This window comes from Leguminivora glycinivorella, chromosome 15 (assembly GCF_023078275.1).
Source record: "Leguminivora glycinivorella isolate SPB_JAAS2020 chromosome 15, LegGlyc_1.1, whole genome shotgun sequence".
NCBI lineage: Eukaryota > Metazoa > Arthropoda > Insecta > Lepidoptera > Tortricidae > Leguminivora > Leguminivora glycinivorella.
Genome location: NC_062985.1, coordinates 2365454 through 2380064, shown reverse-complemented (window position 1 = coordinate 2380064; position 14611 = coordinate 2365454). Strand labels below are relative to the sequence as shown.

Below are 14611 nucleotides of genomic sequence, written 5' to 3'. Positions count from 1 at the left end.
ATATAGCAGGTTATTATATAACAAAGCGTGTCGGAAAAAAAATTGACCGTATATCGGAATACATATAATAAAATAATACTAATTTTGTCAAGACTGGCGTGGTATATTATTTTCACTCTTGGTGATACAGATTATGATTTAATATTGGCGATTAATATTATAATAAATATAGCTTGCAGTTAGTGAATTCGAACAAGCTACATTAGCAGATAAACCTATCTACTCGTAGTTCAGTTAAAGGAAAATTTGATGATATTATCCCTAGTAGCATTTATCGTTGGGGTGTCCTCGCCAACGGTTGGTTTATTGTTGGGAGATGATAATCGGTCTACCAACAAAGCCCCAACATTGGACCTACCGCATAGAGATTCTGTTGTTTTTCCCACACACGTGTAACATTGGGCCTACTAGCTTTACGGTAGGATAACTAACGAAGATTTTTTACCGTAGGTAGAACATTGGGCTAACCGCATTAAATTCCACGAAAATATATTGTGGTTAAATACGCAGTGGGCCAACGATGTAATACCAACGTAATATTTTCCACAAACTGACAACAATGGGCCAACAGCTTCCACAGTTGGCCAGCCCACAAGGTTTATTGTGTAATTTCCCACAAACCTCTAACGATGGCCCTACTACCTCTACGGTTGGGTAACCAATGATGAATTTGTAGCTTTGGTGTACCATTAAAATGCAATGGGCCAACGATGTAATACCAACGTAATATTTTCCACAAACTGACAATAGTGGGCCAACAGCTGCTACAGTTGGCCAGCCCACAAAGTTTATTGTGTAATTTCCCACAAACCTCTAACGATGGCCCTACTAGCTCTACGGTTGGGTAACCAATGATGAATTTGTAGCTTTAGTGTACCATTAAAATGCAATGGGCCAACGATGTAATACCAACGTAATATTTTCTACAAACTGACAACAGTGGGCCAACAGCTTCTACAGTTGGCCAGCCCACAAAGTTTATTGTGTAATTTCCTACAAACCTTTAACGATGGCCCTACTAGCTCTACGGTTGGGTAACCAATGATGAATTTGTAGCTTTAGTGTACCATTAAAATGCAATGGGCCAACGATGTAATACCAACGTAATATTTTCTACAAACTGACAACAGTGGGCCAACAGCTTCTACAGTTGGCCAGCCCACAAGGTTTATTGTGTAATTTCCCACAAACCTCTATCGATGGCCTTACTAGGTTGGATTAACCAATCAGGAATATCGTAGGATTGTCCAGCCTTTCAGACCTTCCAGCTCCAGCATATCAGACCCTTACCAAATATAATGAAAGAACTCGTCAATACGGATAAGACGAGTCGAAACTCGTCACGCAATATATAATTTCACTTACAATATTTGGTTAACAGGAGACACATTGGACTAAAAGCCTAATCAAAAGATTCTAAATAAAAATAGTTTGATCGGATATAATGTTTTCATATAATGCAGGCCGCTACCAGCTCTCCTTTATAGAAAAAAATATTTTATTAGAATAAAAAGTCATGAAGTAAAATGTCATAATCATTTATTTCTCTACAATAATAAATAAAATCATAATGAAATGAAATTAAGAACTAGCCTAGTCTACAATAGCTACGCCATTTAGGCATTGTACCAAGGATGCTGGAGACATTTGCTCGTTGTATCGCAATGCTGATACGTTGTAGGCTTGTGTCGGTCATGAGCTAAGTACTGTTAGGAATGAAATCCCATAAATGACCGAAAGGAACTAAATCTTGCACGGTCTGAATCGGTCCTTATTAGGTCCTATAGTTCAGTGGGATCGGAGAGCGCTTGACCGAGTGAACTGGATAACAGGCGGAACAAAACAGTAAAAAATGCCATTCGCACAAGTGCGAAAGAGATGAAAGGAATGTTTAAGGTCTAAATCTATGCAGGAAAATTAAATATTTTCTATATAAAATATAACTTGGATAATATTATAGGTACTAAAACTTGGAATTATATTCAGTTACCAAAGATTGGAAAAATATCATATGTAAAAGGAGTCTGGAATGAAATGTATCAGACCTAAATCATCCCTGACTCCCAATAACCACTGATCTAAAGGAACTAAAAGACCAACTAGTTCATTTGACCGATTGACCGAGAGCAGAGCACTCTCTGTAGTGAATGAGCCTAATATGTTGTGCAAGGAAAAATTGAAGTAAAATTAAGAAGTTACTTTTTAATCTGCAAATGATATGTGAATTTTTCCATTTTTCCTTTAATTTAAAATTATGTAAAATTAAGAAGGTTTTGTACTTTATTAGGAACTATAATCAAAATCGGATTCTAGAAACTCAGCGTCCATTGATTCTGAACTACTGTCAGAGTCATCATCATTAAACACACTTAAAATAAACGATTCAAGTTCTTCCATTATTCTGTTTCTGGTTTTACACTGAGCTTCAATATTGAGCACATGATGAGTCATTTTCTTCTAAAGCTCTGGTGTTATGCTGTCAAAAGCTTCCTGAATAAGTTTTTCAAGGTCAGCTGCTGGTATGCCAAAATTTTTGCTTGTGACTCTTCTCTTTGCTGAGCTCCAGATTAGCTCTATCTTGTGGGCTTGTCTGATCCTTTCTTCCCTGGAGTACAGAAGATACCATGGTTAGCTTTTCCCTCAATATTTATTCTTTTCAATGTAGAAAAACTGATATCTGTAAGGAAAAATTAAATTATATAAACACCATTTACATATACATTATAGGACATGTAGTACAGCTCCATATATTGTATGGTCTGATAGCTAATTCAGTTTAAGAACAAGCAAGTCTTGTATTATATAAACCCAATACATTCTTATAAGCACTGTAGGTTTCACAAACAATAAAATTATTTTGGCCCTGCATACAATAACTATAATCCTAACTTTGGTTGTATTAAATCTATGAGTGTTATTAATTATATGTATTATAGCGAGTCCATTTAATAAAAATTCAAATTGAGTGTTAAGTGAATCAACATAATAGTCAAATTAGGTAGGTAACCTATGCTAATCTATTTTTGAAAAAGACAATTACTTAATTCAGTTTAATATTTACCAGTCATTGACGATATTTTCTCTAAATTTTGTTTTGACTGAGCAAATCTTTTCAATCAGCAAGTCTTTCAGCATCCCAAGATTTTCCAAAAGAACTTATTTTTCTTCAGAAACGTCGAGTTTTCCTGAAAACAATAAATACACCGTTAAATTCCATCATTTAAAAAAGATAAATTGGACCGAAATATATAAGTATTTAATGAACTGTAGATTGGTGATATACTTAAACAAAAGTATCAAATTATTATGCTCTACTAACCTAGAAATTTGGACACCACTTTTAGACACTCTATGTTTTCCCTTTCTTCTTGTTTTTGTTTGCATTTGCATACCACGGCAAAAATATCGCGAATATCATCATGGACTCAACAAAGACTAGCTAGCTAGAGAGCTTGAGTAGCTTGTCAAAGTTATCAATGTCAGAATGACATTTTATTGGGTGTTGCCACTCAATATTTCATTAGACTATAATGTGGCACGAGTTTTACTTTTACATTTCTGATTCGTGAGAGATTATAAACGTGTATATAATCTACACGGCCCAAACGTCGGGAATACTTATATATACTGCCTTTCTCGTTATAGGGCTCTATATTATACTACCCAACATTTTTCTTTATAATTGGCAACACGCGATAATGGTGCCCCGCCCTGCCCTTCCTTAATCAGTGTTGCTAGACGGTTCCAAAAGTCACCATTTTGGTGACTTTTAGCCCTCCTTGGTGACATGGGAGTTACGATTTTTGGTGACTTTTCGGGCTAGCTTGAAAATCTTGAAATGTCACGAATTTATTTTGGAGAAGTGACAATGCAGTATTATCTAATATGAACGTACCGTACGGTAGTTTACTAAGCCCATAGCCCTTAATTTGACCCGAGCCCGACTTCACATCACGGTTAATGTGAAGGAGTAAATTAGTTTGATTGTAATTTGTAATCATTATTTTATGTTAGTACGATGGTTAATTTTATGAAGTCTGTTCTGTAATGCTCTTTGCACTGCAAGGTACGGCTTGAGTTCTTTAGAGTATTTTACGTAATGTAAAAATTCTAAAGACATTACTGAATATTATATTTATTTATTGCACATAAAAAATAAGTACAAATGGTGGGCTTAATGCCTTAAAGCATTCTCCACCAGTCAACCACTGGGTCAAAAAGAAACTATATAAGGATTTAGTTTTTTATTTAAATAAATGGCTACACCTATAGTGATTCTCCGATATTTTTATTAGCCTATTATTGATTCGCCGACAACGATTCGCCGAATGCCATTTAGTAGAATAATCAAACTATAGCTGTCACTTTTGGTCAAATAACGTTTTATGTAGAATCTTGGTTCGGTTTAGTTCGCTTCTGTGCAAATTATTCGAACTATTATTGGACAATTTTCATTTAGCAAAGTAATATTTTCGTTTAGGCCACGTTTAAGTCGAATAACGTTTCACATTTGATACATCGTTCAAACATTTTCGAATAAAAGGACAATATTGTTGACTGTAGAAGCAAATAAATTAGGAATTTCTTACAGGGTATGCCTTTGAAATTTTCACATTTTATATTGGAATTGTTTCATAAAAGTGACAGTGAGATGGATTTACTCTCTTCTCACTCTCACTTTCGTAAAAAAAGTTTCGTTTTTAGGATTCTGTACCTCAAAAAGGAAAAACGGAAACCTTATAGGATCACTCGTGTGTCTGTCTGTCTGTCTGTCACAGCCAATTTTCTCCAAAACTACTGAACCGATTAACTTGAAATTTGTGACTCAAAAAAAACGGACATGTAATTTATATATAAAGAAAATTTAATTATGGGGGCCACTTTTGGGAGGTAAAATTGAAAATCAAAAATCAAAGTTTTTTGAACTATGTTGTGTTATAATATCAAATGAAAGAGCTTTTTATAACTATCTATAAAAAAAAATGTGTCAAGTAATTTAAGAAAATAGGCGAAAAATGACCACTAATGAAATTATCCAATCAAACTCAAATAACATGATCAAAGTGTAAGATTTTAAGAAAAGTAATCATATAAGGTCTGTATAGTTAAATTGTGACACATATACATACGGGTTTTTTAATTTCTTCTCATAAAATTAATTTACCTATCCATACTATAAAAAGGTGACTTGGTCAGTAAAATGGTGACTTTTAGGGAAACGAAATGTGACTTGTGAGTCCAGGGCCGTGGCAACACTGCTTCCTTTCATTTTCCTTTAGGCTTGTGCCGTTTCGTTCGTTGATCGGAGCGCTCCGATCTCGTTCAATCGCTCCCACGAACTAGTTCGCTCTTTTAGGTCTTTTGCTCATTTAATTCAGCCAGACCAGCGACCACTGCGGTCGGAAAGATCAGAACGAATGGGACCGAATAGTGTCAAAATGATACGAATAGTCCACAGATAGTAACATTCCGGGCCGAAAGGTTGTAAGTAACCGAAGTTTAATATTTTCATATTAAACTTCGGTTGACTTTTTTTGTTGCTCTGCTAAATAGCTCTCACTCTCGGTCGACGCAGTCACACATTCGTTCTCGATCCAAACCGCTCGCGCTCGCCGATCCTATACTGAACTAAATGAGCAAAGACCGATTCTCAGACCACGGAAAGATTCAGTTCATTTCGGTCATTGATGAGATTTTATTCCTAACAGTTCATAGTTCGTGAACGACACAAGCCTATTTTCCTTTTCGGCCCATGCGCTGAATGGTGGCTTGGTGGCGTCGCTTGCACCGGCACCGGTGTATTTTCTTTGGTGATGTGAGCAATTAGTAAAGCAAGGGAAATTTCTCGTATTTGGCGTCAACATTCAGTGATCAGGTAAGTCAAGATGATATTTTTGGCTACCACGAATGTTATTTTAAGTATCTATATTAGTGTGCTCTGTTATGATTTCTGCGTAATGAGTAATCAATGATATATTATGGTGCCTTCATTTAAGTTGTAATGAATAACATTAAGGTGGAAATACATTATTACACGCCACATGACGCGAATCAAATTGCAGTTTTTTGCTATTCACATGTACATCCGACGCGTCACCTTGCTCCGTACAATCGCGTGTGCACGTTTAATACATGGCGGTCATGGCGTCGCGTGTTAATAATGTGTTTTCGACTCTATTAACGGGTTTTTTCGGTTTTAGTGTGTGATACATGACAATAACCTCTAACAATACAATAGTGTGGGTCTACACAGCGAGGCACGTCCCTTATTTTCTGTGTAGCGGCATGTATAGCGTCGTTGAGTTTGCTGAAGAATGGCTGACACCCGGGAAGCAGCGATGTCTGTGGCCGCCCCAAAAATTGATGACCAAGTTTGCAGCCAAGTAAGTTCAGCAGAGTCTGGATTTTCGTGGCACTTTTGAGCGGTCACTCTGTATCTGTGCTAACAAAATTACTTTTAGATGTTTGTGTTATTGAGATATCTTGTCACAACTTACAAAAAAAAAACTAGTATTAAGGCATATTATTACAAGAGATTACTTTCACAGGTGAAAAATCAAATAAACATACCTACTGTTTATAGTGATGATGATTATGAGGCTTATACTGATGAAAAAAATAGGACTTATCGGAAGCAAGTAACTTCTTCGGTGCAATCTACACCTGTTAGCTCAAAATCCCAAGAGCAACACTCTAGACCGGTGTATACAGAACTGAACAAAAGTGATGATGATACAGATCTGAGCAAACGTGAAGATTTCAAGGAAAGCTCTGCAAAGACTACAGACAGTGAAATGTCACAGCTTCTGCAAAGTCCAAGTGAGTATGTTTTACTACCTACACCCAACATAAGTTAAAAATAAATATTTTATGGCATGTATGATGATCAGTCTTGATGATGATATCATTTTCATAGATTATCATTATTTTTAAACTTGTGAGTTTTTGCATCAAGTATGCATGATGACTAGTAATACAGTTCTTTTAAACGTTTACGAGTCAGTCTGCAGTTTCATTCTGTTTAAGACTTGATAAGAATATGGTCTTTTAAGGATAAGTAGGTTAATAGTATTTATGACTACTTAATTATGATCACCTAATTTAAAAATCTTTTTATTTTCAGGTGGCCTGGATAACCTAGACTTTACAATAACACCATTTTTTATAAATGAGAAGCCAAATTCACAAGCCTTAGGTGAGAGGAGTTAAACTCTTAGTGTCATTCATAACTGTTAGAAGTTACATTTGTATTTTTACCTTACTACCCAGTTGTATATTTGCATACCTAAAGTAAATATTTGCTAACATTATATTATTATATTGATTTCAGATGTCATAGCTAAGCACTTAGCTCGAATTGAAGCTGACTTGAAAGAGATGCAAATCGCACAGAATGAGATATTAAATAGGGTGCGATCATCTTCTGTCTCGATGGAACATTCACTGCCAGGGGAAAGAACATTGCCATGTGAGGACAGCAAGGATTTGATTGATACCGAAAAGTGGATAAATGCCGAGAACAGAAAACTTTTGGTATGTCATCTATTATTATTAGTTATTACATTGTCATATGTGACCATCCATGGCTAGAGGGTCCTTATGGCAAGGCCATGTGTAATTAGTATAATGCAATTTGTATTTTGCTCATACTGGTTTGAGGTATTTTTAACCCCGACGCAAAAACGACGGGGTGTTATAAGTTTGACGTGTCTGTCTGTGTGTGTGTCTGTCTGTGGCATCGTAGCTCCCGAACGGATGAACCTCCAATTTAGATTAATCTTGCTTGTCCCAACTGACCCCATCTGTCTCATTATTTAATAAAATTTACGGAAATTACGTAGCTAATTGCATATGTATTTACATCTTTTATAGACGCAGTGCGGTTGAACCAGGTTGCAACCAACGCTACTGATGCTGTGATACAAGAAATAATTCAGATGAATATGGCTACATAGTTCTTCCAATATATACACCTTCTTGTTGACACTTCTCACAAGCGCGCAAGGAATTGTGGGATTTGATACATTTTATAAATGCCCTAGCTGGTGCATGAGAGACTTTAAAAAGGGTCAAGTAGCCTATTACCACCTGTTATCACCAAATTGTTACCAGTGTACTTATTATATTGTGTTGTACTCTTTCTTTAATACGTATGTCATTTCACACTGGTGTACACATTTTTAAACTTAATTATAGTCATAAAACTGATACAGACCTATTTATTTTAACATCTTACGCTAATTGGTTGTACACTCACGGACTTTAATTGTTGAGCCATTTAGAGGCCATTATAACTTTGTTATTTCATAGTTAAGCTATGTCGTATCCAGTATAAAATGAGCTAGAAATGGATCCACAATTAAAGTCCGTGACTGTACCCATTTTCTGAAATTCCTTATCACTTTTAGAATTGTACCGACCTAATGTTCATACAACTTGTATGAGAATTAGGTCGGTACAATTCTAATTTAAGGTGCGACATAGGGTCTCCGAAGGAATCGCTTGAGGGTGCCTGTGTACGTTAGGGTCTCTCAGGGAGCCTGTCCACTGGAGTGGAGCGAGGCAGCGGAGCGGTGAGCGAGGTAAAAATCCACCAATTGAATATCATAAAATCTCCGCTCCTGATATTCTATTGGTAGATTTTTACCTCGCTCACAGCTCCGCTACCTCGCTCCGCTCCAGTGGACAGGCACCCTGAGAGACCCTAACGTAGGCCCTCCGACAGAGATGTTTATAAGGCCCTACGTTGATAATCAAGTGATGGCCCTTCAGCTATTACCATTCCGTAGGGCCTCCGAAGTTACTACCTGAAAGGCCCTATGTATGCAAAAGAAACTGAGGGCCAACAGCTGTAACTATTAGGTAGGGCCTTCGTCGGATATGTTTTAAAGGCCCTACGAGGAAAATCGAGTGAGGACCCTACGTAGGATCTTCAACGTGGGCCCAACTTGTTTAAGAGTTGAATAAATAACGTTTAGCCAACGGTAGGGCCTCTTCTATAAATACGCAGTTGGCCCGACGTAGTTGGCCCCTTGTTGATTCTACCGTTGGTCCTTCTATTCCTAGGGGTGACACGCCGGACGGTTGGCCAACCTAAAGGCGGACAAAGGCCCAACAAACAGCCAACTCAAAATGCTACTAGGGATGGAGGCTTGTGACAATAAAGAGAATGTCAAATCGGTGATTTGTGATGATACATAGGTAATTACCAAGGTATATTTCTAGTACCTACATATATAGATGTCGTAAATAGTAACGTTCAAATGTTAATGCTTTTATTAAAGGTTGGAGAAACTAAGAGATGATGACCAATCAAATGGCAGTAGGTACTATATAAACATTTTCCGTTTACGAATCTAGATTTGATGACATTGAGGTGGATTATAATTTCATTTGCAGCTTACCTATAAATTATTCCAACAATGTAAAATATACTATGTATGAATGTATTTTGCGTAGAGATATAGATATGAAGTTATTTCAAATATAAAATATGTAGTATGTATGTTTGTCGTAAAGATTTTGTTTGAGATACACGATATTGTTTCAATCGTCAGTTACCGATATCTATCGATACTAGTTAATGGAACGAAGCATTTTAAAAAGCAGGTAGAATATTATTAGTTATAACCATGCATTGTTTATCACAATAGATAAAACAAGAAAAAAAAAAGAACAAGTGTTCGGACGGTTTACTTGGTTCCACATTACCTGGTTTGAAAGTTAATGTTGCAGCTCGATTTTCGATTGTTTATGTTATCACGAAAGAATTACCAATTTAATAATTAAAGTCCTAAAAGTTTGGTTCTCTTAATATACATATAAATAAATAACACATTTAGAATAAATAAGTGTAGAAACACGCGATGTTTCAGTTGTATACCTATACCCATTTATGCACTTAGTATAACGTTGTTGTACCTCTCGACCTTAAATGAAAGATGCGATAAATACTCGTTTCGAAATAAAAGAGTAAAACCTTATAAAACACATTTTAGGAACAAAAATAAATAAGTACATAAATATTTTGTCTAAAGTGTTGTATTTCAGGCAGAATGCGTATTAATAATGATGAGGACAATTATTACTAATCGTGCAGGTTTCAATGGTTACTGTAAAAACAAAATAAAAGGTATACCATGTTTTGCATTTTAAATTTTGAATTTGCAATTATTAGACTTGAAAAGAAAAAGTACATAAATCTTGCAGTTATTGGTTGGACAGACAAAAGGTATTTTGTTGCAGGATAGTTTCAGTATACCTAACATACCTGGCTTTAATAGGCGACTAAGACCGATCCTAGGAAAAGACTGGTGTGAATTGTGGCAGTTTTGACGCGTCTAGAGGCAAGACACGACGCCGCTGTATAGCCGACTGTGGACGGTCTCGACAACGCCTTTTGGATTGACCTTAACTTACCGATGTCTGATTAATTTTATCCAATTTATTTTTGGGTTGTTGTTTCGGTAATTTGGGACTGAATCGATGCTACCTGGTCGGTCCGTGGTTTCTGTCACGAAAGGTTTTACTGATAAAAGTAGTTATAGATAGACATCTCTTACTATTCATAAATATGGGATAGAAGCTGTTTTATTACTAAATAAATCTCGATGTAAATTAAAGTTCTTTGCTGTCGTAGTTTGTAATGATTCTATAATTATAACATTCGGAAAGGCGAAAAGAAATAAACACACAACCTGTTCCGCATGGTTTAAATTCCTTTATTTTTTTTGTTTGGTTTATACGTCTCAATGATACATAACACAAATGTTGGGTCTTCATATTTAAATTAAAGGTGTACAATTTGTGTGAATTAAATGTACAATATTGCTATATGCAATGTTTATTATAATACTATCTTGTTAATGGTACTCGGAGTATTCACAGAGAAAAATCAAACCTGGAATGCACCTAAATATTGAAAACTAATAGCAATTTATGACAACCGTGGATTCATTAATTATTTGAATATGTCTCACGAAAGTTTAACGTGTATAATCAAAGATTGTATGAAATCAATTACCCCAAAACTTAATCAGGTATAAAAACATTTTAAATAAATGTACCACAAGTTCTAATATTATTAATTTCTTTCATCAAGCCTATCTATGAAATTTTATCGGTCAAGGCATTTGTGACGGGGCTCATGAGTCAACTAGATACTGCAATCGAGGGCCTAGGGACGAGATTGATTGCCAGGTCACACCTCTGTTATATGACTTGCGTAGAATAACCTGACTTCACTTGAACTGAGGCGCCGGGGTTAGCCGCAGTGATCACTCACAAGTAGTGTCAAAGGTATACCGTTTAACATCTGACACCAAATCATTACAAATGAATGTCCTACCATGCGCTTGCGCATTCGCTAACCCCCCCTACGATACTTTGATACGTAGCCTCACGTTTCGAGTAACTCAGACTCTACGTGGGTAGCAGACGGGATCAGTTTTAGAAGCTTTGGCACCTCAGGGCTGCCCTGAGTAGTACATCTCACTTACGCTTAGGAAGGACTGTTTCTACGCCTCCGCTCACGCTGGACGCAGTGTGACCCGAGAATTAATTCTCTCGTCTCAGACGAACGCGTTTTATAGTAGATCAGGCTCTGTCCATGAGGAAGTGACTCTGAGGTGTGTGGCTGAGGTATTTGTCTGTCCAAACTTTACTAAATAGGGCCATAATACCATTACACGACGTATGGTCAGGCCATTGTCTGTTCAAATCATTATTTCATAACAAAAGTTCAATTGCATCACTTATTAACAAAAGTTAAAGTGAATTTTCATTTAGCTGGCATCAATATCATAATACTATCTAAATACCCTAAAGAATAGAGATGACAAAGGGTTTTATTTTATGACAGCTATACTCAACAAATTTAATGATTTAAATAAATGTCCCTAAATAGAAAATAGACATTTATTATGCCACAATATAAATTATATGACACAAAATTATTTTGATCAGTGTAATTTGAGATGCGAGATCTCTTGACGACAACATAGGTGTTATTTACATATGTAATAATCTACTACAAGCTATCAAGTATTATTGAAAGTTGATTGTAAATTGTAATCAATAAACTAGAGGTCTTATGTGTGAACTTCGTGTGGAAAATCCCTGGCCAGGGTAATGCGTGGTTGTGAAAGGAGATGTGTGATTGCAACTTAGTATCTTGGGAAGGTGACGATGTGTGAATTTCGAAGATAGTATGGTGATGTATGAGTCAAGAGATCTTGTTAACAAAAACTGTAGTGTACTTGGTTAACGTGAACTATAGATAATTATATGAAAACGCATAAAGCTTGAAATACAAGATACAAAATTAATTAAATTTCATTAGCACTTCCAAATAACGCTCTAAGATAGGATGTCGTTTGTGCAAAGAGACATATGGTTAATCGTTAGAGGCAGTAAATGTAACGGTCTAAGTGCAAACAATAAGATACTATAAAAATTGTTATATTTTAAAATATTAAATTCATTATTATTTTATTATCCGTGCCCAAACGTCAGGTAGTTCCTTCAGAAGTATAGGCGCCGGCGCTAAGATATTATTGTTATTGGGTTATTGCCCATTACAAGTCTCATAGTGTGGTTTTGTTAGAGAAGAAAGAAGCATAATTAACTTGTTTAAAGCTACCTTCCGTTTTGTAACCATTGGGACAAAGACATGAGTAGCAGGATAGCATTGATTGACAAGCGCGCTACCTTTTCGCGGATTAATATAGTAGTTTTCTAGATTTGAGCATCGTGGACGTGCACAAAGTAACGCCAGATTCCATCGATAATTATTAAGATATAAATAAAAGGAGTTTACATTTTTTCCAAGTTCTCGTATTCATGTTATATAGGTTACGTGGAAGACAGGGTAATTTTGTTCGACTAACCAGAGAGGGGCGTGAGATGGCAACCCGTATTCCACATACGTGAATACGTGCTTTACTAAGTAGTTATAAATAGGTGATTAAAATTGCCATCGGTTAAAAGTAATAAATCTAAAATGGCTAGCCGAAAAAAAAAAGGGCGGCAATAAAAATAGAAAGCAGGCAGTTTCCGATTCTCGGATTACCCAATATTTTAGTTAAAAGATATTCTTTAGAATTTTAAAAACAAAACCCATTATAAGATTTATTTATGAGTTTACTGGAACAACAGAAAAACCGCTATCGCACAATGCACCGTACACCAAACCTATAACGTAATCATACTCTAATATGGTATATTATTCCATACAAAGTCTACTCTCCTTGTTAAACTGTTTCCAGGACATCTGGAGCCCATGTGTCAAGGCATTTGACCATGACCGTACCACTCGTTGCAAAAGTGACAGCGGGGGTCCTTCTCAAGCCCCTGACCACGCCGAGCGAGACAACGTGCACCGCTGCAGTAAGAGAGAGCGAGACAGCACACTAATCAGAGCCTTGGAAGGGATAAGATCCCATAGAGAAAGCGTGGGCGCAATTGGATAATTGTAGCGACGAAATCCTTATATCATTGTTAATAAAGTTGATATTAGCGTAACTAGAAATAAGTTGGGGTTGCAGGGACTCCAGTTAGGATGAAGGCCGGGAGTTGAGGACACTCTGATTTTAGACTCCAAAAAAGACCCAAGTCTTTCCAGCTTTGTTTCAATTTGTTCCCTGATCATGTATAATTGTAATAATTGTTAAAGATTAATTTAGTACTTCTTTATAGTAGAAAATAGATAAAGCCAGTGGTTCCGGATCCGGCGATAAACGAGCTAAGTACCTCTTTTATCAAAACAGCGTCTCAAGTTGTATTTTAAGTAACACAACATATTTTAATTATCTTTGTTCAAGTGCAAGGCAAGTTCAATTCTTGCGTTATAATCTGGATTTATTGTTGGGACAAATTCTATAACCTCGTAATGGTTAATTAGTATTTTAAAGTAACTGTATAATGTTTCTTCAGCTTTGTGTTACATATCTTGTATGACATTTTATTGATGAATATTAGTGCGAGTTCGAGCCTCGCCACTATGTTAAATATATTCCATATATATTTGTTGAAACCAGGATTCGAGTTCCTGAGATATCTAATTTACCTAAATACATTTCGTAAAGGATTGAAACGAGACGACCGATATTATATTGTTATATCCTACAGATTAAACAACATGTGCATTTATTATAACTCAAACTGTGTTTAGAGTAAACTGTCTTGGAAATTCTGTTATTACAATTCCTAATGAATTATTGTATTGTTGTATTAAATAGAGCATAATTATAGACGTTATGTAGACATTGTATGTAGACGTTACATTAATAAGGCGAAGTAAGGGTTTTAGCGGGTTTTCCCTTACTTCATGAGCCATTGATTTAATATATTGTCCCCGCAAAGGTATGGGCTTGACTTGTATTGTATACACTTTTGCCTTATAATTTATATAAATATTTCAAGTGATAAAGGCCTAAACTGTTTTCCTCAAGTACGTATTTCTGTAGTGTATTCAAGTTCGCATTCATAGATTTTTGATTTCATTTTATATAACGAATGCCTTATAGATTTCTTTGATAGGAACGCCCTATACCTTAATAAATTTGCGATAATATATTTCAATTTTATAAATCGCCATGTGCCTTTCCTTACA

General features: G+C 35.9%; 1 protein-coding gene and 1 long non-coding RNA gene across 2 annotated transcripts; one reads left to right on the top strand and one right to left on the bottom strand.

The window, feature by feature from the left end:
* Window positions 1–1522: 1522 nt before the first annotated feature.
* Window positions 1523–3830, bottom strand: LOC125233922. Its single transcript, XR_007177902.1, has 3 exons — window positions 3320–3830; window positions 3062–3185; window positions 1523–2677 (listed from the first exon to the last, which is right to left on the bottom strand). It is a non-coding gene; the product is annotated as an uncharacterized LOC125233922 (long non-coding RNA).
* Window positions 3831–5743: 1913 nt separating this feature from the next.
* On the top strand, window positions 5744–8208 carry LOC125234037. The gene is made up of 6 exons (XM_048140219.1): window positions 5744–5875; window positions 6201–6383; window positions 6549–6819; window positions 7124–7195; window positions 7331–7533; window positions 7873–8208. Exons 2-6 carry the CDS (start codon window positions 6315–6317, stop codon window positions 7885–7887), a joined length of 630 nt encoding a protein of 209 aa, XP_047996176.1. The 5' UTR covers window positions 5744–5875; window positions 6201–6314; the 3' UTR covers window positions 7888–8208.
* Window positions 8209–14611: the final 6403 nt, after the last annotated feature.

Bases quoted from the DNA above. Each gene is read 5' to 3' on its own strand.
- LOC125234037 (XM_048140219.1), top strand. From the start codon at position 6,315: ATGGCTGACACCCGGGAAGCAGCGATGTCTGTGGCCGCCCCAAAAATT. The intron at 6,384-6,548 runs GTAAGTTCAGCA...TTACTTTCACAG, and splicing joins ATGACCAAGTTTGCAGCCAA to GTGAAAAATCAAATAAACAT. The intron at 6,820-7,123 runs GTGAGTATGTTT...TTTTATTTTCAG, and splicing joins ACAGCTTCTGCAAAGTCCAA to GTGGCCTGGATAACCTAGAC.